At 36.8% G+C, this 26,288-nt stretch overlaps 1 protein-coding gene across 1 annotated transcript in view; it reads left to right on the top strand.

The window, feature by feature from the left end:
* Nucleotides 1-26,288, top strand: part of ACSS3 (acyl-CoA synthetase short chain family member 3) — a 65,365-nt gene that overhangs the window by 17,455 nt on the left and 21,622 nt on the right. The window contains exons 6-9 of the mRNA XM_071423355.1: nucleotides 2,062-2,142; nucleotides 2,225-2,320; nucleotides 9,160-9,311; nucleotides 14,100-14,203. Of these exons, the coding sequence (XP_071279456.1) occupies nucleotides 2,062-2,142; nucleotides 2,225-2,320; nucleotides 9,160-9,311; nucleotides 14,100-14,203 (433 nt within the window). The remainder of the gene's footprint in view (nucleotides 1-2,061; nucleotides 2,143-2,224; nucleotides 2,321-9,159; nucleotides 9,312-14,099; nucleotides 14,204-26,288) is intronic.

Below are 26,288 nucleotides of genomic sequence, written 5' to 3'. Positions count from 1 at the left end.
GCATTTTCTTCAATTGTTTGTACAAAATAAACTTTTGAGGATAGCAGAATGTCTTATTCAGTACTATCTTCTGTGTTTTAACTTTCTTAGATAAGCATAGTATAGTTACTTAATGACAAGACCAGTTAATATATCACTTGTGTGATTGCATTTATTGCTGACTAATCTTGTTCATTATTTACATATTAGCTAATTTTCTTGTAGATAAGATGTACTGAATGACATTACAGATTAAATGAAATAAAGCATGTTCTGAATGCTTCTGTTACTGCACAGTTCTGAGTACATAATACCCTGAAAATAGAAGTTTAGATTAAGTGAAAACTAACAAAGGGTATTCTTTGAAAATGTTTGTTTTGAATGTAAATTAGTTTTAACAATGTATTTTTAAAGGATTGTATTTTAAAAGTTAACTCTGTGAGTGTTTGCCTGGTACTTAAAATACTTTTTTACAATGTGGAGGAGAAGCTGAATATAATTTTCTGGCAATAGTCTTGCCACCACTGATTCAGACAGTATCACACATCCTGGAGAGAACATTTATACTGCTAAAAATTATTTAATGGCGTTGCCTAAGTTGTCTAAAGTTCAGAATCTCTTAGGATGTAAGGGAAAACAAACATCAATTTTGCTGAGAAAAATGTCTTCTGCTTTTACCTTCAATGTGGGCCCTTGAAAGCAACATATATATGCTAAATCATACAGTTGTATTGTCAAAAAAACCAAGATAAGATCCTTTGTTGCAACAGATATTTTAATGACTGGGTATCAATAGAGTATCTCAGAGGTAATAGGTCTTAGAAGTTTACTTCAATGTGTTGTCCCTGCAGAGAAAAATAAAGATACCTTGAATCAATCACCCTTACAAGAGAGAGATTTTCAACTAAAAGTAAGCTACAAAAAGTAACTCTCAGTGAATAAAATTGCTTTTTTATTCATCTAAGTAACTTAATTAAAATGGTCATGCAGGTAAAACTACATGAATTTTTTTAGGATTGGTTATGACCATCCTAAAAACTTTTGTTGATCTCAGAACAGAGGCTAAGTTAGAAGCTGAGTTGAACAAAGGCAATCTCCTGTCTGAAATTGGTGAAGTGTTTGTAAACCATTCTCTGCCTTAGCAATCTCCATTTTAATGAGTTAATGTATCTCTGCAGTCCCTCATTTCTTGGATGAGGCCTGAAAGTGCCTATTTCATTCTATTAAGTACATCAAGAGAATATACCATGCCTAGCACAGACAGCTGCATTGTAATGTCTGCACACTGCATATTTGTTTGGTCCAGTGGGTTTCATCTGAGTTTTAGTTCAGGACACCAGGACGTAGTTTACTTAATTCTTTCTTCTAGGAATAATGTGCTAGAAGGTGATGGAATATATATTGACCATAGCAGTATTGCAAAATATGTCAAAAAGTTTCCTGTTAATGATGTTCCAGAGCTGGTTTTTGGTTTACCAAGGTGCATGATGCTGTTGATGACCTCTCATTCTAATTTTCAGATCCCTCTTTTAGCTCAAGACCGGGGTGGTATTCATTTAGCATTCATGCATGCTGGATAGTAAACTTTCAAGAATATACTCTGACATCTTTAAAAAGAGTCAGAGCAAAAAGGGACATTTGAGGGAGTAATTCACCCCATTTTTTTCAGGGATCATCTACTTTGCAGGTGTGAAGATGATATAGATAAAGTAGGCAATGAGTTTAAAATATGCCTAGCATTGGGATGGTACTGTTTAAGTGAGGTAAGTACTTTAACTCTTATTTTTTGTCAGTATATATTAACTGAATATTTGTATATCCAAGTTTTATGAGAGAATTTTAGCTTTGTTAGTTATCTTCTGAATGTTTGTTTTATTGTATGTTTGGTTTTAGTTTTCAAAAATTACTTTAGTGGAGGTGCTCACATGTTCTTGTTGGAATAGATCCTTTTCTTGAGTAGGAAGTATTGAAGTTGGACAACTTTGATTCCATTGCTGCTAAATCCTTAGCATTTAATTGAACACAGCATTATGATTGTATCCTTCAAATCTTGATCTTAAATACTCAAATTTTCTCATTTAGGGTGTTGTGAGACCAACTGGTGGCTATGCAGTTATGCTGAACTGGACCATGTCCGCTGTATACGGCCTCAAACCTGGTGAGGTAATTCTATTTAAATGTCATGTAAATTTTTTTAATGCCTTTTATTACTCCTAACTATAATTTTATTTATATTTAATTTTAGGTATGGTGGGCAGCTTCTGATTTAGGCTGGGTTGTTGGTCATTCCTACATTTGCTATGGACCTCTCCTTCATGGTAATACTACGGTTTTGTATGAGGTATGAAAAAAACCTTCTAAAAAGTCTAAAACACCTTCCTTGGAAATGGCAGGATCTCCTTCAACTGATGATCCAGATGATCCTGTTTATGCCTGTCTATTCTTCATGCCGCAGATATTTAAATTGTGTGTGTATCTTCAATATTTATACTCTCCCACCTATTGCAGTAATTTTTAAAGAAAACTTACTTCACTGTCCTTGAAGCTTGTCTACATTTGTGTGAAGGGTGATGGTTAGAGGCATAAGGAGCCCTGAAACAACAGAACTAGAAATGACAGATGGTGGAGTGTACCTGTGTTATTGATTAAACTACCTTTATTTTGGAATTAGGAGAGGGCATTGTGTTTTGCATGTCTTGTGATGAAAAATACTTAGTGGAGCTTAGTTGGATGCAACTGAGAACTGTATGCTTGGAACCAGAACTTCTAATGAGAGTTGTCTCTTCTTTCCTCTTTACCACTCAAGGAAACTGAACCCAAGACACAGATGACATTTGGGACTTAGTCCTTCCCTTCAGGGGATGAAAACTAGTGGAGGTGGGGAGAGGAGACTAGTCCAGTTAAGAGTGGTCTGGGGCATCCTTACTTTGCTGCTCAAAAAAGTAATCATGCTGCCTTACATTGTTATTTTTACAGAATTTATTGCTGATTGTTCTGAGTAACAAAGAGCAAAAACTTCACCCAGTAGCAGAAATGCCCATCGTAGACTTAAATATTGTATTAGCTTGAGTATTAATTACTATAGTCTAATTAATGTTTAAATGCCTAATAGATGTTAATTAGATTCTTCATTCTAAGGGGATTAACTCAGCACTACCACAGTAGTTAAGCAGAAGAGGAAAGCGGTATAAGAAAACTGGCAAGCACTTGCAGATAATAAAAAGACTTTGGTAGTTTTATAGTGACTGTTCTTGAATACTGACAATGTGCTAGGCCACATTAAAATTGTTGCATGAATTGTCAGAAGAGAATCACTGCAATGAAGAGGTTTTCATTCTTGCAGTTGTAGAGTAAGCCAAGAAGGAAGTGAAATAAGGAGTCCTTCAGCATTTTCTGTTGCACAGTCATCTTACACTGAAGTTTTATCTCCATGTGAATGCATGGGGATCAACGTGATTATTGTAATTGTAAAGGTACCTCTGAATTTAAACTGTTGTAAAAAAAAAGGAGTATAAATCTTATTTTTTTAACAGTAAACATAAAGAAAAATTAGAGTTAGTATCAAGTTGACATACATATTTGCTTTGTCTTTATTTGCTCTTGGTGAGATCTTATTAAAAAGAAATAGGACATTTCCCATTTTTCTTCTCCAAGATGCCACTAATCAAGGCTTCAGACAGTGTTCATGACATAAGTGTCATCTTTTTGAGGGTTAATAATGGGAAGAAAAGGAAAGTGTCTGTACACACAGGAATATAAGCAATATTTATAAAGAGAATAGTGCATAATTTTTCCTCTTCTCAGAAGACTGTATTAATAGTAAATATTCTGAAATTTTTAGTCAAGTCTCCTAAACGTTGCCTAATTAAATATTTTGGGTTAGGGAGTATCACTGTTTAGCCATGGGGGAAGAACATCACATTCCTTTTGCATGTGGACAACCACTATTGAATATAAAGTATGCTGACTTCATACCCTCACTAATTCAAGTGTTTTGTTTATTTTTAATCTACTTAGGTGACAACTTGTCATTTAAAAAATTACTATGGAAATTATGCTTTTAGTTTTCACTTGCTGTTGCACTGTTTTCAAGAATGCAAAAATGAATTCTTTTGAATTTAAAAGCAAGTGTATTTTTTGTTTTGTTTTGTTTGGTTTAAATAGTCTATCCTGTGTTTTTTTCTCCAAAACAACAGCAACAAATAAGTCACCTGAAGTCTCACAGCCCACTCTGGGTTGCTCTTGCTAATAGGGTTTCAAGCTGTAAGCAACAGGGCAGTATTAAGAGAAAGTCTAGTTACTATTTGTGGTCCTGTGATATCAGGGGAAAGGCAGCATTGTAGTGTTTGGGACTTTGAACTAGCGTAAGGAAGAGGATACCCACACTTGTCAAGAACCAGGCATTAAGGACTTCATTTGAGTGGTCTAGGTCAGAGGAGGACCTACTGTTCCACACAGAGCTGTAGCATCTTGTGTGCCTGGAGTCTCTCACAAGGCTCTCTGGAGTCCTGTAGTTGCAGCAGATTTGCTGGATACATAAGAGCAACAGGTTTGAAACTACTCTTCTTTGGCACAGTTCTTGTAGATATCCAGCTTTTCCTGCTGTTTTTGTAAGCCAGTATCATCAGCTTACAAAGCAAACACTGTCTCTGAGGTCTGGCAGGGATCACTCTGCCATCATACATACTGATTGTGGAGCAAATTCAGTAGGACATGTTGTCTCAAGTCTTCAGTGGAACTTTGGCAGCAGGGTCATTATAAGAAGGCTGAGTGCCTCTGTGGGCATATTCTTTTGAGTCCTGATATGTCAGGATTTTGTGTGTGCTTTGGCATCAGCAGGTTTTAGTGGCATGCAGTACATTTTCTATACAGAGAAAATTTCCTCATAATTTTGGATTTAGTGGTAATTGAAGATCCCATTGTTGTTAGGGGTCAGGCATAAAGGGAATTGATGCACTTTTACTCCTGAGTTTTTGGATATTTTATTATAGCTCTTCTGCGTCTCGTCCCTCAAGTAATCTCTGCTGGTGGCTTCTCACTTTCTCCATACAAGATCTTTCCTATTCCCTTGGTAATTCTTGGTGTCTGTGAATCTTTTTTGATAATCATGTATGAAATTATAAATCATCAGCACATTGTCTCCGGATGTCTGCTTAGCTGTTTGACATCTCATAAATAGCATGCTAAATCAAAGTGCTTCCAGAAAGATTTCCCTGTCTGTCTGTCTGTCTCAGTCTCTTGGTAGGTCTTTTCTGTGAGAATCTTCCTAGTTCATACAAGAAGTATCTGTTCTTACTTTTCTCTTTTAAGTTAGGTGAGACAGATCACTCTCTTTCTGACTGCCTTTGTCCTGTTTACTGTGCTCTCATTTCCTGTCAACCATAGATATTATTGCCAGTAATTTTTAAAAATCAATTTTCATCTCCAGTATTGATGCAAATACTGGTTTTGAACTGATCCCTGCAGAAATCCAGTGGAAGTGTCTCATTTCCTCAGTCCCCAGTTGACTCAGCAGTCTGTCAACATATTCTGAATTCAATTACACTGTGGTTTACTGTTTATATTGCTAACTTTTAAAAATAAAAATTGCATGTGGTAATAAGACTTCATGGAATATGGTAGTACTTCTTAAAATTTTCGTATAATAAATGACTACTCTCTCTGGCAATTTCATTTGTAGGTTTTGAGCTCTGAAATTAATTTGCACTGTCTCAGATATGTGTTACAATCTGATTATAAGGGAGATTAATTAAGGTGCAAACAAGACCATATGCCATAGTCAATAGCATGGATTTTATTTATCAGTAAATATGAGGTAGAGAGAGAGATAGAAAGAAATATAAAAAAGAGGAGGGGGGATAGAAAGGGAGACAAATTAGGGGAAAGTTAGTTACCGCCCCTGTGAATCCAGGGCATCCTGTTCATCCTCTTCTTCTGGTCTTCTCTGTGGTGGGTGTCCCATGAAATATAGAATTCAATGGGAATTAATATATATTGTATATATATACATTGTATACATTGTACATAATATATACATTGTAATATACATTGTATGTGACCGTGTTCACAGGGGTCTTATGTTGAGGGAAGAGACTAGGATCTGACTCCATTTTTCAGAAGGCTTGATTTATTATTTTATGATGTATGTTACATTAAAACTGTACTAAAAGAATAGAAGAAAAGGTTCTCATCAGAAGGCTAGCTAAGAATAGAAAGGAAAGAATGATAACAAAGGCAGCTGTCCCAGACTCTCTGTCCGAGCCAGCTGGGCTGTGATTGGCCATTAATAATACACATCCAAGATGGGCCAATCATGAATCCACCTGTTGCATTCCACAGTAGCAGATAACCATTGTTTACATTTTGTTCCTGAGGCCTCTCAGCTTCTCAGGAGGAAAAAAATCCTAAGGAAAGGATTTTCATGAAAAGGTGTCTGCGACACATTGTACATACATGAATGCCCAAGCACCTCCCCTATGAGGGAGTTTTACACTGTCTTATGCAGCAGATTCTGAATACATTGCAAAACTTTGAATCACTTGCAGTCCTATGGTATAAGGCCTGAGGAAAGAGTCTGGGGACCTTTGGGGATCTCTGATGGTTTATGACCCCTTCTAAGACATGAGAGTCGTCTCTCACGTGGTAGTCCCCTGGTGGTGGGAGGGACACCTCTATCCTACGTGGACCAGAGGTTTTGCCATCACACTCCCAAAAACTCACCTCCTCCCTCTTGGATGCATTCTTCTTTCCCAGCCCTGTTTATTTCTCCTAGAGGTAGTTGGACAGTAGTGCCACCTTTATCTTATCTCAAGTTCCCTTAGGTGGCTTAACTCACAGTCAGAATTCCCATGAGGAGGAATATTTGGAGGGATGGACTTTGGTTGCAGATGAGCTTCTTTGCACACTTTGCTACAGTGGGCAAAGTACTTCAGTGATCTTAAAAATGTTTGAGCCATTAACCATTTCAGTCTGGTTCTTCCCATTGGGAAGTTTTTCTGCAGAATCTGTAAGAATATTTTATACCTGTGCCAGATTTTTTTTTCCTCCGTAAATGAATATCTTATTCTCTGTGTTATATGTCCCATCAGCTGTCAGGTGAATTTTCTCCTCTTTCTACTGTTTGTCTTTTATTTGGTTTTCTCCTGTATCTGGTAACTCCAAACCTAAACTGCTTTAGCTTACCTGTGACATAAATATCGACCTGTTGGAGTCCTGCATGTTTACCTGAGCACTCCTGAAGATTTAACATTTTGTGTAGAAGATGCTGTCAGGCTCAGGCTTGCTGGAAGTTTGAGGCACAAGCATGTCTGTGACATAGCTCAGGCAAAGATCAGGTGTGAAGCAGGATCTGGGAGGGAGTGGGTGTGCTCAGGACCACATAGCCCTTTTATGGGCTCTGGATATTTACATTTGGTTAAAAGTAACAGCCTAATTTATTACTGGCTGACTAACCAAGTTCACCTTGCTCCACAGCTAGGTGTTTTGGTGTCCAAGATGACTGATACTAATTCAAGTACATAATTACTTCATTAGAAGCTTGTGGCAATTTGGTGTTTTTCACAGTCTGAGGCTGTTTGTTCAGCACTAGTGATGTGGGCTTGAACTCTGAAGTAGGTGCCTACAGATTTGCAGGTATAGTGAATATTACAGGGAGAGAGTGTCAACTTGAACAAGCAGGTTCATGAATAAACACTGATGAACACATGAAAGTTGTGATGAAGTGGTCTGCTGGGGAGATGTTTCAAGACAGTCTGGTAAAAGATTTTTCTATTACTGTGTATTATCTGACAGGTACTGTGTGTGTTTCTATTACTGTGTATTATCTGACAGGTACTGTGTGTTATCTGACAGGAAAAAGGACATAACTCACTTTCTAAGCAAGCATCATTTTGCATTTCTTTTTTGAAATTAATGATAGGCTAATTGCAGGAAGAGGGCTTTTCGTGTTGATTATACTACTCTTCTGGAAATTTATTTTCTCTCCATTTGTTTCTTACTGCCTGCTTAATCCTTTTCAAAAAACGGCTTTTCAATTGTGCATTCTGTTTTGTCTTATTTTTAAAATCTTTTGTGGTGCTCCTCTTTTTTGAGAACTCCTCTCAGCAGGAGCAGTATCTCACCATAAAGCTGCAAAACCACTGGTACATATCCAGCCTTGGCTGTCCTGTGTTCTTTGAATCTGATTAATGGTTCACCAGTGCTCTTGCCAGTGTTCAGGCCCAGCTGGATGCAGTAGGAAAAGTGTGTGTCTCTCGACTTGCGTGCTCTGCCAAAGTTCATCTTCTAAGCGTGGCCTTTCCAGTGAAAAGGTTATGGTGATACCTGTGGAGCTAAAACTCATTCTACATTAGCATCACCCTCTAATTTCAGAATATGTATGGAGCAGTTCGTGCACTGTGGTAATTACCCTTACAGTGAGATTGTGACTATATGATTCTGTGCTGACTGCTTATCATATTTTCAACACCATAAAAAGGTATTCTTGATTATTTTTTATTAGGATTACTTTCCATTGAACAATTTGTCATAAATGATTACTTCTGTTTACAATTCTCTTGGGTATGCCCCTTGACTAAGCTCAAGAAAACCCCAACCCCAAAACCAGTCCACAATCTGGTAGCACACTAAAACAGAATAGGGGCCCTTTAGGATCTCTCCAGGCTACATGTGGGATATCGTGGTTCCAAAAAGTCAGTTGTAAGAAGCTAAGTGGCAATCTTTCCAGATTTGAGAAAAATTTCTAGGTAAGAAAAAGCTATCTGTGCATGGGAATATAGCTGCAGTGCCAGTGTGTCCAGAGACTCCTTGTTCAGAGGGAGTGTGGGTGTTTTCTAAACTGCATCTCAGGGTAGATGTAGACATGACTCTCTCTCTGCTGCCAGTGCAATAACATATCTTTGTCTCTGTCTTTTCATTTGCATGTCCATTTGTCCTAATTTTCTAAGTAGTAACTAGTATGTGCTGTGTTCATGTAAGGCATGGTTCCCAAAGCTCGTGAATTTATTTCTACCAGTGAATACTTTCACAGTATTATTATTTTTAACAAAGCTTCCTTTGAAGTCTTACTTGAAATTACTTCTGTTGCTGTGCTACCACTACTGTTACGTGCTCAAGGCTTGAACTGTCAAGGAATTATGAGATATTTTTGTCCTGTGACATTTTAAATTATTCTCTCCATAGGGGAAGCCTGTGGGAACGCCAGATGCTGGTGCCTATTTCCGTGTGCTAGCAGAGCATGAAGTAGCTGCCTTCTTTACTTCACCAACTGCAATTAGAGCAATCCGTCAGCAGGACCCTGAGGCAGCCTTGGGAAAGCAGTACTCGCTGAAAAGGTGAAGTAAGGATACACTGGAAGCAGTTTTTTCCAGAAGCAGGCTGCATGAGCTAAGAGTAACAGAGAATCTGGGGTTTTGCCCACCTCTGTAGAATGCTATTTTAATCTATTCTTGAAAATTTAGGTGTACACATGCTAGCTTGCAAATTTCTACTGATAGTTTTGAGGAGATGAAAGCTGTTAAAGAGTCTATGACTCTAATGTTAAGAGCTTTTACTGAGTTAGAATTCCTCTCCCATCTTTTACTTTACTCCCCTGTGTTTATACTCTGTAATACAGTCTTGGATTATGTCATCCCATACTGCTTTTTCTGCATGACCTCTCATTTTGTTAAGGACGCACAGGATCTTTAGTGTTTGTTTAATCAGAAGCTAGTCAATGTTTTGGTTGTTGCCCCAAAACTTCATTATTGTTTATGATTATGTATCCAAAGGGCTATTTTATGTCTTGTACTGCTTTTAAGGTGCTTATCACTATACTATCAGCATGCTTCAAAGTCTTGGCTGAGTTCATCCTCATAAATCCCCTGTGAGGTGAGAGAGTGGTATTATCTGTATTTTGCAGATGGGAAGCTGAGTCAAAGAGATTAAGGTCAAAGTCTTCTGTTAGTTTCGAATATCTAGTCTGAGCCACTGAAATACCACTGTTTGAAAGATTGTAGTATTATATGCTTAAAATGTGGTGTTAGCATTATATTTATGAAGTGTTTCTCATAGTAACTTGGTTTGTGAGTGTTCAATACTTCTACAGACAAAGTTTCTGTATCTTATGGTAAACATTCTAAAAATGAAAAAAATATGTGGGTTTGGACCACATCTAATATTGAAGTTGAATGATTTGCTCAGCATCAAACAGGGACTGTGTCAGACTGTATAGGCAGTGTTCAGTCACAAGAACATCTATTACCACACTTGTTCAAAGAGAAGGGAAGCTTCGTTAGACCTCCACATTCTTAATTGCTCAGGAAAGTTTATTATTAGTGAGCTGGATTTTTTCCTGAGGTATTCATTACAAGCTTATCATTACTTTCTTCCATATGTTTTGACTGCTATCATCAGCCTTTACTCCTCCCTGAAATAAGAAAGAAGCTCATTTGAGACACTAATGCGCTATTGTCCTATGACGTTAATTGACAAGAAAGTGATTCAGATTCTAGAAAATTTAATTGCTGTTCCTTGGCATTTCTTAGACAATTACTTTGTCTTTAGAGTATTCATTTAATGGGAAATCTGCTTACCTGCTTTGTAAATTGTCACATTCTGTGGCCAGATGAGAATTCTAGCTCAGAGTCTCCTTGCAGTATCCGTTGCCACAGATATAAAGAGGTATTTCATCATTCCTATTCAGTCATATCAAATGAGCTTCTCCACTTGTCTGCAGCTTTAGTTGTCTCATAATTCACTCAGCTTTGGACCATGTAGTTCACTAGGATGTGAGGTCTCTTTACTAAACCCTCTTATGCATCATTTAATATCTAGTAGGTGCAGTTGTTAAGAAAGTCTATCAAGTGATTAAAATTTCCATTCTAGGGAAATCCTTGGGTTTGGGTGTTACTTGGATAGACTTTTCTATTCAAGGTCAAGTGGATTATGTCTGATTCAGTTTGAAAGCATTCTTACTTTTAGTTCATTTACTTGATCTATGATGCTTTCTTCTTTGTTACATGGTGAAGAATCTTTGAAATGTCCTTGTGCTACATGCACTAAAACGGATCCTTACTTTAGAGACTGCATCCAGGAATGCAGTCCTGAAAGAGGTTTCCACCATGGTACATTTTATTTCTGAAAAGTTCTGTTAAATAAATGGTAAAAGTCAATGTCGCTTAAAAAAAATAATGCTAAAAAAGGCAGTTACTGATGAAGAAAAGAGGTGATAGGCAATGCCAGCTTCCATACATAAGGGAGCATTTGATTTACATCAGTAAACTGCATTATAAACTAACTTGTGTTCTTTTGAAATTATGTAAGTGAAATAAATTTCTGTTAAGAACTGATGTTTGTGGCATCACTGGCCTCTGCACAAAATTATATATATGAGTTTTCCAAAGGTCCTAGTGTGCTTTAAATTTCTTGTGTCTATTGGAGCCAAATCTTGAAATTTTTTTACTTTTGACACAAAATGCCACCTATGTCTAAAACACAGCTCATGCCTAACAGTAAAACAGATGTTTAGTTTTTAGTAGTGTAGGTCAAAAGCCCTGTTCAACCACCTATTTATAGAGATCTAAAGACATAGCTTTTGATAATGTCCAGTGCTGCTGAGCATTGCTGCCTTTTGTGTTGGAAAAACAAGTAACATCCAAATTCCATGAGCTTTGTCTATGTAAGCATATTCTGTTCAGCTCTTTGAATCCATTCTCCTCTTCAGAAGGTAGTTCCATAATACCAAGCCATTAGCTCTTCCTAACTTGAATCACACTTCATCCTACAATTGACATAATTTTTGTGAGCTGGATTGTTCTAATTTCCAAACAATTGACAAGTGATGGTTTTACATGAAATGTGGCAACAGCTCAGCAGTTTGGATTAATGTACAAGTAATTTGCCATTTGTGTCCAGTAGTCTACTCTGCTTCCTTGACTTTTGGTCAGTTGAGAATGTTCTGCAATTTTATATCAAGAGCATTTAAAGATTCTAGGTTGTGTTCATCTGATGCCCGATAATAATGGACTTTAAAAAGAAATATGAGACTGCATAAAAACTGTGCAGAAATAATGAATATAAAATAGATAAGAAACTTCCATTATCTGTCTCGTAATGCAGGAACAAGAGGAAGTGAAATTAAAGTAGCAAATTCAAAACTATTAGAAGGAAATATTTTCTCATAGATTTGACATTTCACATATGCTGCTAGGAGGATATATAATTAAGACCCAGAACTTGTCACAATCGAAGTACGTTATGCAGTTCTGCCTGCTGCCTCCTACTCTGTGCTGCTGTTGATCATACGTGGCCTGTCCTGGTGGAGTCCTGAACTGTGCTCATGAACAGCCTTGTGGAGCTGCAGTTGTGTTCTGTGTCTTTCTCTGTGACTGTCACTCAAACATCTAATGCTTAGATTCTCATATCCAAGGTAAAATCTGTTTAGGGAAGGAAATGAACAAGCACATCCATGGAGAAAAATCAGAAGATGTGAAAACATTTTTTTAAACTTTGCATGTTTAAATAAATAATTAAACAAAGAAACACATATATATATATTTATATATGTGTGTGTGGGTATATATATATATATATATGTATGTATGTGGTGTCCATGTGCATTAAAAATTAGTAAGAATTCTTTATTTCCAGTTAATGTTTAGAGGTGCAAATGAACCTTCATTGCTGTATTTTTAGGAAAAAAAGCTTATGTAGTATCATGCAGACAGAGTTTTTCTTTGCCAGAATGCCCCCCCCCCCCGCCAACTTGTGTGTGCATTCCAGAATTTAAAAAAAAAAATTGTTCCAAAGTATTTTAATTTGTAAAAGTGAAGCTCACATTATTAACCATATGAAAATTTAAGTTCTTGGTAAATAGTTTGGAGATGTTGTTTCTTCTGTGCTTGGAGTGACACCAAAATGTACGTGCTTTGTTGAACAATATTTATTGCTTCAGGATCATGAGGAACATTGATCTGTCCCCTGTATGTCAGGTGAAATTTGAAGGCCATTCTGTTGAACTCCTGTATAGGGCCTAAAAGCTTGATTGTGCTGTATTTCATGTTAGGAATGTAGGTTTTCAGAACAGCTGAGGACATTTATTTAACAGAGAGGCTGTAGGACCTTTCTTCTCAATTAACTGCATTGCAGGGATAGATGGTTGCAGTAGCAGTTGGACTGACACGCTTTGAAGTTTTAAGTGGGCTTTTAAAAAAATTTCTCAGTGGGGCATTTCATAGCCATTGGCATCCCTTGTTTTGCTATACTGTTTGAGAGGAGAAAATAATTCCATGGTACTTATGCTTAGATTTGTGGCACTTTGCTTTGATATTCTTTTTGATGGTTTTGTGCTTTAAGTTTGCCAAAGAGCTAATTTTTCTCCTTCTCGTAATATAAAGTTGATCTTTAGCCTGCAGATTATTGAATCTGATTATTAAAGCTGGCAATTCAAAAGAGAGGAATTTTGCTTTTGGCTCAAGGGATAACAGAATATCTTAAATTGTCCCTAAGTCTTATATGTTCTTGGTGTTTGTCTAATTTGCTTTCTGGATTTCATTTCCATGGAAAGATGAGACTCGTAGTGCTTCTAAATTATATCCCTCTGAAGTGAAATTTGTGTCATACCAACCAGATCTAAGAATTCTCTCTTTCTGTGGCTACAAATCTACTGGCTTTACAAAATCAGTGCAGTTTCTGTCCACTTTTGAAGGACAAGAGTGAAGTCCTGTGTTCAGCAGTTGTCCTCATTCAAAATGCACTCAGGAAGGACTTAAAGTGAAACAAAATGCCAATGGCATGCATATGGCTGTGGGAGATTGTACTGCAATGCTAATGAATATATCTACCTAGTTTTTGTGTACAGAGCATTTAATTATTTTTACTTCAACTGACAGTTGCTTGCCTCTGGTCTCCCAAGGTATGTGCATTCAGCACATAAAGTTTCTTTTACATGATGAAGTATTAAGTAGCTTAAATTAATGCTGCAGATATTCTAGTTGTTACTTAGTAGGAAAGAGAAAAAAAGTAAAAGTCCTCCTTTGTATTTTCCCTTTTCTGGGACAGTGACCGGAGACATTTATTGTATTCATTATCTTGTTTCCTTTCCACATCCAGATCAAGATACAGACTTTTTTTTTAATTTAAAGGTTCAGAATGATGTTTGTAGCTGGCGAGCACTGTGATGTGGATACGCTAGAATGGTCAAAAAGAGTCTTCAAGGTACCTGTCTTGGACCACTGGTGGCAAACTGGTGAGTGGTTTAAAATACCCTTTGTAAAATACAGTGAGGAGAGTATTTTCAGGCTTGTTTCTTGAGTCTGAAGGTAAAATAGTTTTTTCTTGCCATGAACATATAAATAAATGTAAAAAAAAAAAATTCAAGCAGGAAGAATGTTTTTTGAAAGTGGTCTGAAAAGTGACTTCAGGGTATTTTTAGAAAAACGTGACATTTGTAAAAGCTATATAAAGAAGGTATTTTCTGCTACCCATGTTTAAAAAAATAAGTTTGTATTAGTATTTTTCCAGGTGTGTTTTATGTTGTTTGCATGTGTGATCGTTATGTGACAGACTGTTTGCTATTTAAGGCTTAAACCTTGTTTTTTTGCATATATAATTTGTTTAATTAAAAACAAACAATCTGCTGCATAGAGTAGACTCCTTGGTCTTTAATACTGTTCTGTATGGATATCATCCAACTTCTAGTGATTATTTTAGAGTGTTTCCTATTTGTTTCACTGCAATGAAGGAATCAGAGTACCAGTCTGTGCGTAACTTTGCAAAAATCCTAGCTGAATCCTGGATTAAGACTTGATCAAATGTATTTCCTTATAACTGTGGATTCATATATCTTTAAATTTCACTATTAGAAAATTAAGTTTGCATTTTGCTTCTTACACACATTGCTGATTAAATAGTGACAATGTATTACAAAAGCTCTTTCCTGCCTGCCTGCCTCCCTCCCTTCTTTGCTCCCTTCCAAGAGTACCTCTTGTGTTTTCTGTGGATCTTTGATTTAAGATGTGTGGTCTCTTTCTCTATAAAGAAACACCTTCTGAGGTTCTCCCATGATAGATCAAATAGAAGCTATAGAAGATTAGAGAGAAAGTGAGAAACTGGTATTTCATCTATATGTTATGCAATTAGATAGTTGAGGAGGCTTAAAATGCATTGTTTTTATTAAAAAAACCCAAAACACAATCTTAGGTAAATTCTGAAAAAGTTCTGGAAGACAGTAGTGTAATTTTTAATTTAACCTGGGTTTAATCTGCTGATTAGCTGATCAATACAAGGCAAAAGACCTCTGTTTCATTCAGTTCACTATGATCCTAATGTCTGTAGGCAGGCTTAAATGATGCAGAATGAGAAATTAACTGAAAAGGGCTAAAAGATCAAATAATGTCTTTGATAAATCACTGAACTGTCAATAATCAATGTTACTGTATGTAATTTTGTGTGGTTTGGTACGTATTTTTGTCTGTCTTTGCAGATATAAAGATATATTACATATACAAAATCGCCATAGCTTTTGCATATGTTTAGTGCAGAAGTTTCATGTTACAGTGTTCTTTCAGATGTATCTCAAGTATATAAACATCAACGAGAGATTTTAGGCATATGGATATAATGGAACTTACACTGTGTAGGGGTACGACTGTGTTTTAGACCTTTTTCAAAGACCAAGTCTCAGCTCAGACTACAGTGTGTTTCTTGATTTGTATATTCAGGGCATGCTCTTAAATTAAATTGTACCATGACTTAGTGAACTAAGGTCATTTTAAATATATTGTTTGAGAGCATTTAATAATTTGATTAGAGTGAAGACCCAAGTGATCTGTGTGGAAATGTGAGCTGTTGAATGAAAGCAAGGCCTTCAGTCTGAAGGAAAAAATGTACTAATTCAGTTCCTATCAAAGAACTGAACTTCAAGGGATAAGGAAGCAAGAATCACAGAGTCATTAGGTTAATGAGGACCTCCTGAGCTCATTTAATTTCATACTCCTTCTCAAGCAAGATCAGAGAGAGTGTTGCTCAGGATCCTGTTTAGTTTTGAGTATCTCCATGGATGGGGATTCTCTGGCCACTCTGGCTAGCCTGTGCTAGTGTGTGACTGCCCTCACAGTAAAGGCATATTTTTTGGGCTCAGATAGAATATCCTGGTTTTAGTTTGTGCCTGTAGCCTCTTGTTGTGTTAGTGGGCATCACTGAGAAGTCTGGCTAACATTTCTTCAATGTGTGTAAATACTGGATGCCTCCCAAGAAGGCCTACAGGGGTGCTTTCTGTGAGAAGCTGCCAGAAGCTTTCTTCATGTCTGGCAGAGTCAATCCCTGGCAGCTCCAAAGATGGATGTGCTGCCAGTCATGCCTGGGCCGATTAGAAATGGTGGTAACGTATTCAAAAGTGAGGGGAAAAAAGTTATTGCGAAGCTGTAATTGCAGCCAGAGTGGTGTGAGAACATGTGAGAGAAACAACTCTGCAGACACCAAGGTCAGTGGAGAAAGAGAGGGAGGAGGTACTTCAGATGCTGGAGCTGAGATTCCTCTGCAGCCCCTGGTGCAGACCATGGTGAAGCAGCTGGCCCCTGCAAGCCGTGGAAGTCCACAGGAGGCAGAGATCCGCCTGCAGCCCATGAAGGAGACCCACACCATAGCAAGTGGATGCCTGAGAGGAAGTTTTGACCCTGTGGGAGGCCCATGCTGGATCAGGCTCCTGGCAGGGACCTGTAGATCCATGGAGAGAGGAGCCAATGCTGGAGCAGGTTTCCTGGCAGGACTTGCTACTTGCACCCTTTCCTTATCTTTCTTGAGCTGTGGAGAATTGAACACAAGACTCCAGATGTGGCCTCACTAGGGCTGAGCTGAGGGAGAAGATCACCTTGCTCAACCTTCTGGTCACATTCTTCCCTATGCACCCTAGGGTGCCACTGGCCCTCCTGGCCATGAAGGCACTGCAGGCTCACAGTCACCTTGCCATCCATGGGACTCCTGGGTCCTGCAGCACAGCAGCCATTGCTGCAGGTGAAAACAGTCTTCCCTTCTGCTCTTCACTCACCTCTGCTTTAGCAGAATACAAAATAAATGCCATTAATTGTGAAAAAACAAGCAGTTCTGTCACTTTCATCCTTATCTGTCACTTGTCAAAATGTTGAAAACAGATTTCTGTGCTTGAAAAGCCATTTAAACCAACAGTATTGGATTTCAGTATATCTGGTTAAAGGTTTATGTACTGAATGTGAAATATTTTATAGAATCGATAACTGGCTGTTTAATTCATTAGAAATAGGCAAGGTTAGTGACTGATGACAGAATAAGGACTCACAAATTCAGAAATAACAATTTTCTGAACTGTCTCCAAAATAAAAAACGGCATGCTAAAACCACAATAAAAAACCCTAATCACTTCTGTCAGGAGGAAGTTGAAACTATTAGCTGTGTTATGTAGAACTAATAAGTTTTAAAAATGCATTTTTTATAACAAAATGAATTGTCTTTTTTTGCCATTTAATTGCAGCTGAAGTTGGAAATTGCTATTTTGTTATACCTCAGTTTGAAAGTTTCTGTCTTACTTCTACATATGAAAATACTTTTGACCATTGCTAGTCTGACAAATTGGTACTTTTTCCCAAAGCTGATACTTACCTGCATTCTTTCAAAACAAGAGCATTGCAAAACTCTGAGAAATTCTGACATCTTAATTTTGCTCGAAAACTGTAAACCTTCAGCAGTTATGTTGGCTCTTTGAGCTGAGGCTAAAGCAGAAGATGGAGGAGGAGAAGTATCTGGGTAAATAGTGTTTCTTGCATAATGGGATAATTTCTATTCCTTTGTTAATGACTGAGAAAGGTAAGGAAAGGATGAGTTTTGTAGAGATGAGAAGTGACTGTCATCATTTGGAGATGGAAATGAGTGTGGGGGAAACAAAAGGCTGACAAAAGTATTATAAAATAGCAGTGTTAACCACTTCCTTCTTCAGGTTTAGTGAGATGTCTTTAAAGCACTTGGCCCCTTTGCCATATATATAACTAGAAATAAATTAGTATGGACAAGGAAAGGTGGATTTCTTTCATTTGTTCTTGAAATTTTGATTTATGGTGTGTATTTGAAATCACTGTGAATTGAAACAGTACTTTGAAACAGAAGTAATCTTTCGTTAAGGGACTTCAAAGCAGCTACACCTGGAAAAGCTGATTGCTTAAAACTGATTTGTGTCAGTACACCTTCATCAATAACACTCATTTTAAATGTTAATGTTTGTGTTACAAGCACAGTAAGCACATCTTACAAACTGTGAAATAGAAGTCACAGCATCAGTGAGTGGCAAGGAAGATTTCAGTCAGTAAGGACTGGGAAGAACTTGCTGTTTTCTTTTGAGATATGGCAATGGATGAAAGAATGTTATTTTCTGATCTTCTGATCCTATGCTCAACTGTACCTGAAGAGAGGAGAATTTTGCTTGGGTTGGTGCAGGTGTTAAGTTTTTGCTTATTTAAACAAATTGGCACTTAGCACTTCAATAGCAATTTTCATCTTCAAAGTTGTGCAAACACAAGCAATTAATACTTTTGACACCCCTGTGAAGTAAGTACACTTATTCCAGTCTTGCAGACACTAAATAGGGAAAGAAGACTATCCTGCTCCAAGATATCCTGTAAGCCTTAAATTGATTGTCAAAAAAAAGATTTTTTTTTGAGAGAGATAATTTTTTGGTCTTATTTACCTGTGTTTTGTGATTTTTTTTTAATGGGAAGTGGAATGCACGTTTTGGATCTTGTTTTCTCTCTCTCTGTAGTTGTATTTTAAGGCAATGATATAGTTGCTCTGTTTTAGTATTGCAGTTAGTTCAGTTACAAGGAGCCTTTCCAAATTTATTTGAAGTAGCCTAAACAGTGTTTGGGTGGTATCTACTGTGTGACTACCCTCATTCTGAGAGAGGGGCCTCAATAGACAAAGAAATGTGAGTATGGCTTACCTTGATTTTGGAGCTAGCTTTGAATTCTAGGAAAAAAAAGGAAAACAGCCAGGAGGTTGAGCTGTGCAAGCAAAAGGCTCTGAAAGTTTGTGTTAAACATCTTTAGCTGCTTTCATGTTAGCTAAAAAAATGAAATTCTGCCATACCACTTTTTACATTTTGAGAAAATGGTAAGTCAGATTTCCATTTATTCATAATGAGTATAGGATATAAAGAGGTTTTTTTCTCTTGATGTTTTTAAATAAAAGCGTTTTGAGACTCTGCCTTTGAGGATGTATAGAAAAATTCAGATGAAATAGAACTGAAGCTGAAAATTCAGTGATAAAATATGGCTTGCATAAAATCTCAGTCAAGAGACATGTTTCCCTAGAACTTCAGTTGAGTACTATGGAAATGAAAGTTACAGAGTGTGCAAGTGTAGTAGGTTCAGATTGGAGTTATCTACTATTTCCTGAGTATCAGCTCACTAGCAGGCATAACTATGAAACAATTGTGTACATTTTTTGTTTTCATGCAAATAGGCTGCTTTATCCAGTAAGGAGTAGGTTTCTGCAGCAGGCATTAGAACAAAAATCAAATGGTGCTTGATACATTCTGACTGCTGACAAGGAAGATTATATTGCACATTGTATTATAGTGCACATTGTATTGGATATTCTGAGACAGTGTGATAAAATTTTCTGGTAGGAATTCTCCAAGTTCTGTAATATAATTAATAATGTACTCTATCACTTTTAAAATTATTCCTTTTCCTTTTCTGTGTCTTACCTCTAAAACATGCAAATGCTACGTTGGTAATATTTTTATTAGGACAGACTGCTGTTAGGTAATTATATGTAGTGGTTTAATAATGGTTATACAGAGCTTTTATGAGGACTGATACAAATGTGTCATTGAATTCAGTGTAAAAAAAATGAATCATGGATAAGTGTACTCAGATGAATATATTTCAGTGGACTACTTTTAAGGCAATCAAAGAGTTTATTAATGTGATCTCCAAGCAGCATGATGTGATCCCCAGACTTGTGTTTCCATTGTGTTGCCTTGGCAACATTGTGCACAATCTCCTTTGTATGAGTATCTGGAAAGATGGATTTTGCAACTAAATTGTTAGCTAACCTTTTCAGGTTTGCACTGAAGAACTGTTCTTTAAGTGAATTACCTTGTCAGGGAAGACCTCCAGCTCCCTTTTGTCAGCTGGATTCCACATTTTGTTCTTCAGTTACCTTCCACTTTGCCCCATTCAAAACTGCAGATCAGTCCAGTGATTTTGTTCAATATTGTGAAATTCTCAGACCCAAAGCCAGTGGGAAAGGTAAACTAAAGAAAGGATGGCTGTTTGATTTGCAACAAATAGTCAATTCTTGACTTTTTTTTGGAGTGAGAGAAATTTAGTTCCGGAGTTACAGGGACCAGGAATCTGGAGTTGAAATGAAAGAGATGAAACAAATTTTATTCCAAAGTCCGGGCAACTGGTTTAGGTTATCAGGTGCCTCAGTGTAGACTCAGCTGCTTTCATGCTTTTTAAAGATGTGTGCATCCTGTCAAGACTCAGATCATATTTTTTTAGTGAAAGCTGATAACCTGCAAACAGTTCTACAGGAGTGGGGACTACTTGGCAGAAACTTCTGCTCCTCTACAGCCCTGATTTACTGAGTCCCCTGATCATTATTTACTGGATAACTGAATTTATAACAGGCATTCATGACATTTTTCATGTCTCCCCCTGGAGACTTGCATTCTGTCCTTTAAGGGTATGAAAAATATAGATTGTTTCAGCCATTGTTTGCTGTTTAGTAATTGCATGTGGACTGTGTATCCTTAGTAGCAGTATCTCATCATTCCTTCAATGTCATCTTACAACACCCAATTCAAACAGATTTTTGGTTGCCCTTATTGAAGGAGAGAGAGGAAAAGGTTATTTTAGCGGCCATAAGCATTGCCAAGGCAGAGACTGACCTTTCAGTTCTGTGTGGTTTTCCCATTCTTGGACATCAAAGAAGGTATGTCTGGATTATATGCATATTCTCTAGGGTGGTTTTGATTTGAATGAATCATTACAACTTCATAGGTTTATTGTGGCATTCAGTGCTGTTCACTGTCTTTCATATTTCACAAAGTGTCTTCTCTCCAAAAATATTTTTCATTTAAGGGTTGTTTCAAATGTGCATTTCACATGGCTTTCAGTTGTTCAATGTGTTTTGGGAAGTGTACCCAGATGCTAGATCTGGAGTGTTGTGGCTTGAAAAAAAAAGTTTTTTTATTTTTATTTGTGGAATTTATTGCAATTTGAACATGGTTAAGCCAGTAAATGTACTATGTCCTTCTAGTTAAAAAAACAAAAAGCATGCATCTCTGTACTTCGCATTTCTGTGAAGGTTCTCTTTTCCTCATGGCTATACTCTGGTTTTTCCCCACTGGTGAGCTCCTCCTCTGTGTTGATACAAATTCATTATTAGCTGTGCCACTTCTAGTCTGCCTCATTTTTGCTGACATTTTCTAACTTAGAATTGATAAAAAGTGTGTATTAAGCTTTTCTGTTCCCATTTGGCTTCAGTTTCTCAGTGCTTATTAATCTTAATCTTTTCTGATTGTCTTTCCACATGCAGTCAGGGACAAAATTAATATGGATGAAGTGTAAATGTTTTCATCCTTAAAATTTCAAAAGAACTGTAAAGCACTCTTAAGTCATGAAGTTGAGCCATGGGCAATATTTAGTGTGCACTGAATATTTGGGTTGCATTTAGGCAAATGAAGAAGATGAGGGGACATGTTTAGGAATGGATATGTTAAAATAGAATAGTGCAGTCTCATCTCTCTGAAGGAGATGAGCTATGGCTATGACAGTGCCTCCAGTTTGTATGAGTGTGAAGATGTTACAGCTTGTTGATCTCTTTCTTGTCATATGGCAACTGCTTTTTTATGTTGCTCAAAGTGAGGGTAGGAAGAGAGTGTATTTAAGATATTAGATCCTGATAAAGATACTTGAATTCATAGTAGTAATTTTACCTGTCTTTTCCATCTTGTTGGTATTACTACGCATGCAGTGTATTAAGATTCCTCAAAACAATTAAATAGCAAACAGTTAGCACTGAGATGTGGAATTACTTCTAAATTTTCCATTTATCTCTTAGTATTTCATCATATATCAGTTATGATGTCACAGTAGGATGAAAATAATTTGAAATTTATTTTGTCTGAAAATATAATTTGATGCATTGCCTGACTTAATTCATTTTTAAACATGTCATCTGACATCTTCCAAATACAACCAAATAGCTTTCTGTTCTCTAGTCTTGGCTATCATTTTGCTACAGGCAATTTATAAGATGCATGTTATAATAGCATATATAATATTTGGAGGCAAAGGACCCTAGTGTACTTACAAAATGAATACGTAAACTTCTCATGCTTTACTACTGGCTTGCCAGTTAGTGATAACCAGTTATTTTCTGCTTTGGTTTTAATATTTGTCATGGCCCACAAACCCTTAACTAAACTAGTTGGACCTTCCTTGCAGTTATATTTTGTATATGTATTTTGGAGATTTCATTTAAATCTGCTATGAAATCTTCAGAGACCTTGTGTATTTGTATAATACCAACCCCCACAGTTTGTAAGTATATTCTGTGATTGGATAATTGTGAAAGTGAGCCTTGGATGAATTTTAATGGATTTGGGCATTGATTTTATTTTCAAACAAGTGAATTGAATACAGGAATAGAACTGTTATATTGGAAGTATTTGCCCTTCACAAGTGTGATACGTGTTCATGGTAATAGATGCTTGGTAAATTATGTTCATGGTAAATTATGACTCCACGTGCTTTAAAGCATTTAGAAAACATTTTAAAAAATACTGCTTTCTCTTCTGACCTTCAATTCTAAGAATAAACATGGAAATGCAGGCACTTTCAGAAAATACATAACTTTATAAATAAAATGGATTTCTGTTTTGAGAAATGGAACTTCAGGTTTTCAAAACTTTTATCTCACTTTGTCACTTTTTTTTTTGTAAGTCCATGAATCTTAGTCACACTTAAAAAAATATTGCTTCATTTTCTATTTATATCTCTTTTCCATGCTTTTTGAGTGAAGTTTCTGCTTTACAGTTTCTTCTTTGCAGTTTCTGAGTAGAGAAGTTAGACAGTTAAGAAGAGCTTTTTTAAGGTTCTGTGGACAATTTTACCAAGTGAGAAAGGTAAAATTTAATTTTACTTGGGTGTGAAGAATAGGTGAAAAACACTGTTGTTTTTCCATGAGGCTTACAATTAAGTTGTAGAGGTTTTATGTTCTGTTTTATAGAGTGCTAGTGGGATGAAAAAACATTTTGAAGCTACTTCAAGGTAACAAATTCTTCTGATCTTCTGCCAAATGAATGTTACCTAAATTGTAAGCAGCCTGATGGACAAGGTCATGTTTTACATGTGAGTCTCTCTAAATAACATTAGAGCAAGAAAGTCTTGACTGAAAATCTTTCCAGTTATTTACTGCTTATTCTTTACCCTAGCTTTATTTAAGTTTACAAGGAGTTTTTCAACTCCTTACAAGACAAGTGTGAAAACCTTGATTACAAACCACCAAACTTGCATAGCTCACCTTAAAGCTGATGCTTCTGGAGGTTTTTGCTAAAGTAGACCCCTGCTCCTCACTTACCATATTTTGTTATTCTCTTCACATCTGATATTTATTGTGTTGATGCTGCATGTGCTTAATTCACAAGGGGAATAATTAAGAATGCAGCCAGATGGAGAAAAAATAAATTATAATTACAGTGAGTGTTTAAGAATTTTTTGCTGCATGTCATAGTCCTCAGAAGCAAGGAGTGAAATAAAATACTAAACAATTCATGAAAAAGTTTTTGAAGTTTTGCTACAAGCCAGCAAAACCTTTTATCATTTAGGATGACAGACTGTCTTTAATCTAATCTAATGGTGTATTATGTGTGAACTGGATTTAATTTCATACTTCTTTCTGACACTTGATGAAACTGAATCAGAGCATCCTTAAGAATTTACAGTTCTTCAGATTCTTCAGTCCTTGCTGTCTTCTTGTGGTTCCTCTCAGTTTTTTGTTATAATTTACTGTAGTACCATGCTGTATATATTGCTAGATAGAATTTCAGTAAATGTAAGCTCTTTCATTAAATTTTACTTCATTTGATGACAAGCTTAAATAAAATGAAGAGAAATGAGTAAAATGGATGGGGAGGTTCAGAGTATAATTATCATAGCTCTGAAAGTAGTTTTCACTAGCTTTTACTCTTAGAATGTGGTAAAAATCATAGCATAGCTATATATACTAACAATGTGGGTGGAGCAGTGCTGTGGATTTTTGTAGCAGCATCAAACATCACATTGTATTGGGATTATCCAAACTGTCCTTATCTGTGCCCTTTGGTGCTCTGGGATAATAGTGGCCAGATGTCATGTCCTTGTTTTAGTGTTGATGGATAATGAGCATCAGATTGTTTCTACTTTAATATCCAGCATCAGCCATGTGTGCTTAGTCTTTTTACACGTTAATAAAATAACGTGTCATGCACCATCCTGGTGTGGATCTCTTCCAGGGAAGCAGCAAAGAAAGCAGCTTGGCAAAGTTACACAATTTACACAAGATACTTCTGAGGCCTTGCTGAAGGCATGGTTGAGTTGTACTGTACAGAGGCTAAAGCAGTTATCAGAAATTTTCTTCCAACATCAGTAAGCATAAGACTGAGCTGGTGCTTGGGCTACCAACCTGCAGCATGACTAGACACAATTTGTCAGGGTTAACAGTGCTAAATCCAAGCTGTGAGTGAGGCAGCTTACTGCTGCTGCAGTTAGAAGCTTGCTTGGCTTTTAGTGATAAAGGACTGACAGAAACTGGCTTCTTTGCTCTGTGCAGTTGTGTGTTAAAGGATGAAGGAACTGAGGTCTGTGTGAATGCTTGATGATCTGGGCCCTGAATCTTCAGGACACTGCCAGTGCATACTATTTCTGTGATGTGTTAGATTCAGTTTTATTTTAAGGAAGCAGTATGGTATACTGTGATGCAGATTTTGTGTCCTGTAGTTCATCAGGTACTGTGGTTTTCTGTTCCAGAATGCCCAATAGTTGTTGCCTTACCAAAAAGCATTTGCTGTAACTTTATTGAATTCTTCATTTATCCTTTCTGACATAATGAAAATGACCATTGTGTGGAGGGAGCATATGGAAGGAGTCTCTTCAGAGGTACATTCTTGTGGTGTGAGTGGATTTGTAATGAGTTGCTGCCTAAGCTTTCCTGCTACACAGACTCTCCTTTCCATTTTATCAGTGCAGTCTGCTGCTGTAGTAATTCTTTTAATTCCCCACAACAAAAGTGACAGCCTTGCCAGAAGAATAGCTCAAAACAGCATAGCCACAGTGAGAATTTTGTGTATTATATTTATTGCATTCATTAATATGTTAATGTATGACAGTTGCTCCTTTTTCTTCTTTCCTTCTCCTGCTACATAACAACTTCCTACCTCTTTTGTATGCTTTTAGTGGCTCTCCATTGCCTTCTGAGAAATTCAAAGCAGACAGCTTTACATTACTAACTTAGCACAGCCCAAGCTCAAACATTCATTCCAAAATGCAGTGTATTTTGCCTAGGTATTTCCTACCAAAAAACCAATACTTCAGCAGCATGGCAGTCTACTATGTTGAGAAATATGAGACATAGTATAGAAATTATAATGTATCAGGAATATAAGTGGCACAGAGTAAGTAAGTGGTAGATTTTCATCTTGAAAGTCCTGAGTTATTTCAAAACTGTTTATTTTGATTGAACTTGACTGTTGACTGTGAATGAGAAAGAGAGTTTTGAGCACAAAGCCTTCTAGCTGCTGCTCTGCATAATTTGGCAGAATGCAGCTTCTGCAAATCAGGCACATGGGTAGGTGGAAGCTTTCTGATTAATAAAGTCACAGGCTTTATGCACCCTAGCTACTTGTAGGAGAGTGCACTTTTTGCTTCTGGATCAGCAGCACCTTCTTTGGCATAAGAATTGTTTTCCAAGGTGCAAATGCAAAAAAGGTCATGTATCAGACTGCTTATTAGCTGTCCAATTTATACTGGATATTTCAATAATATTGAAATAGCTTTATAATAGTATCACTCACTTACTGGTAGAGTGGGACAAAACAAAGAAGGTCACATCTGTGATTATTGAGGACTATTTCTTTACATTAGCCCTTATTCTGAAAAGAAGAAGCATAAGGAGGGGGTTGGGACACTTGAACAGCCTTGATTTTAAGGCCATCTCTCAGTAAGTCTCTCTTTTTTGTCTCAATGAAGTGCTTTTCATTATTCTCAGAGGTACACCATATTGTTTTCATTATAACTCAGAGCAGATGTTGAATACTT

Source organism: Agelaius tricolor, unplaced genomic scaffold (genome assembly GCF_023055355.1).
Source record: "Agelaius tricolor isolate 1412-34295 unplaced genomic scaffold, bAgeTri1.0.p SCAF_3, whole genome shotgun sequence".
Classification (NCBI taxonomy): domain Eukaryota; kingdom Metazoa; phylum Chordata; class Aves; order Passeriformes; family Icteridae; genus Agelaius; species Agelaius tricolor.
The sequence above is the reverse complement of the archived record's forward strand: the minus strand, read 5'-3'. Positions and strand labels throughout refer to the sequence as shown.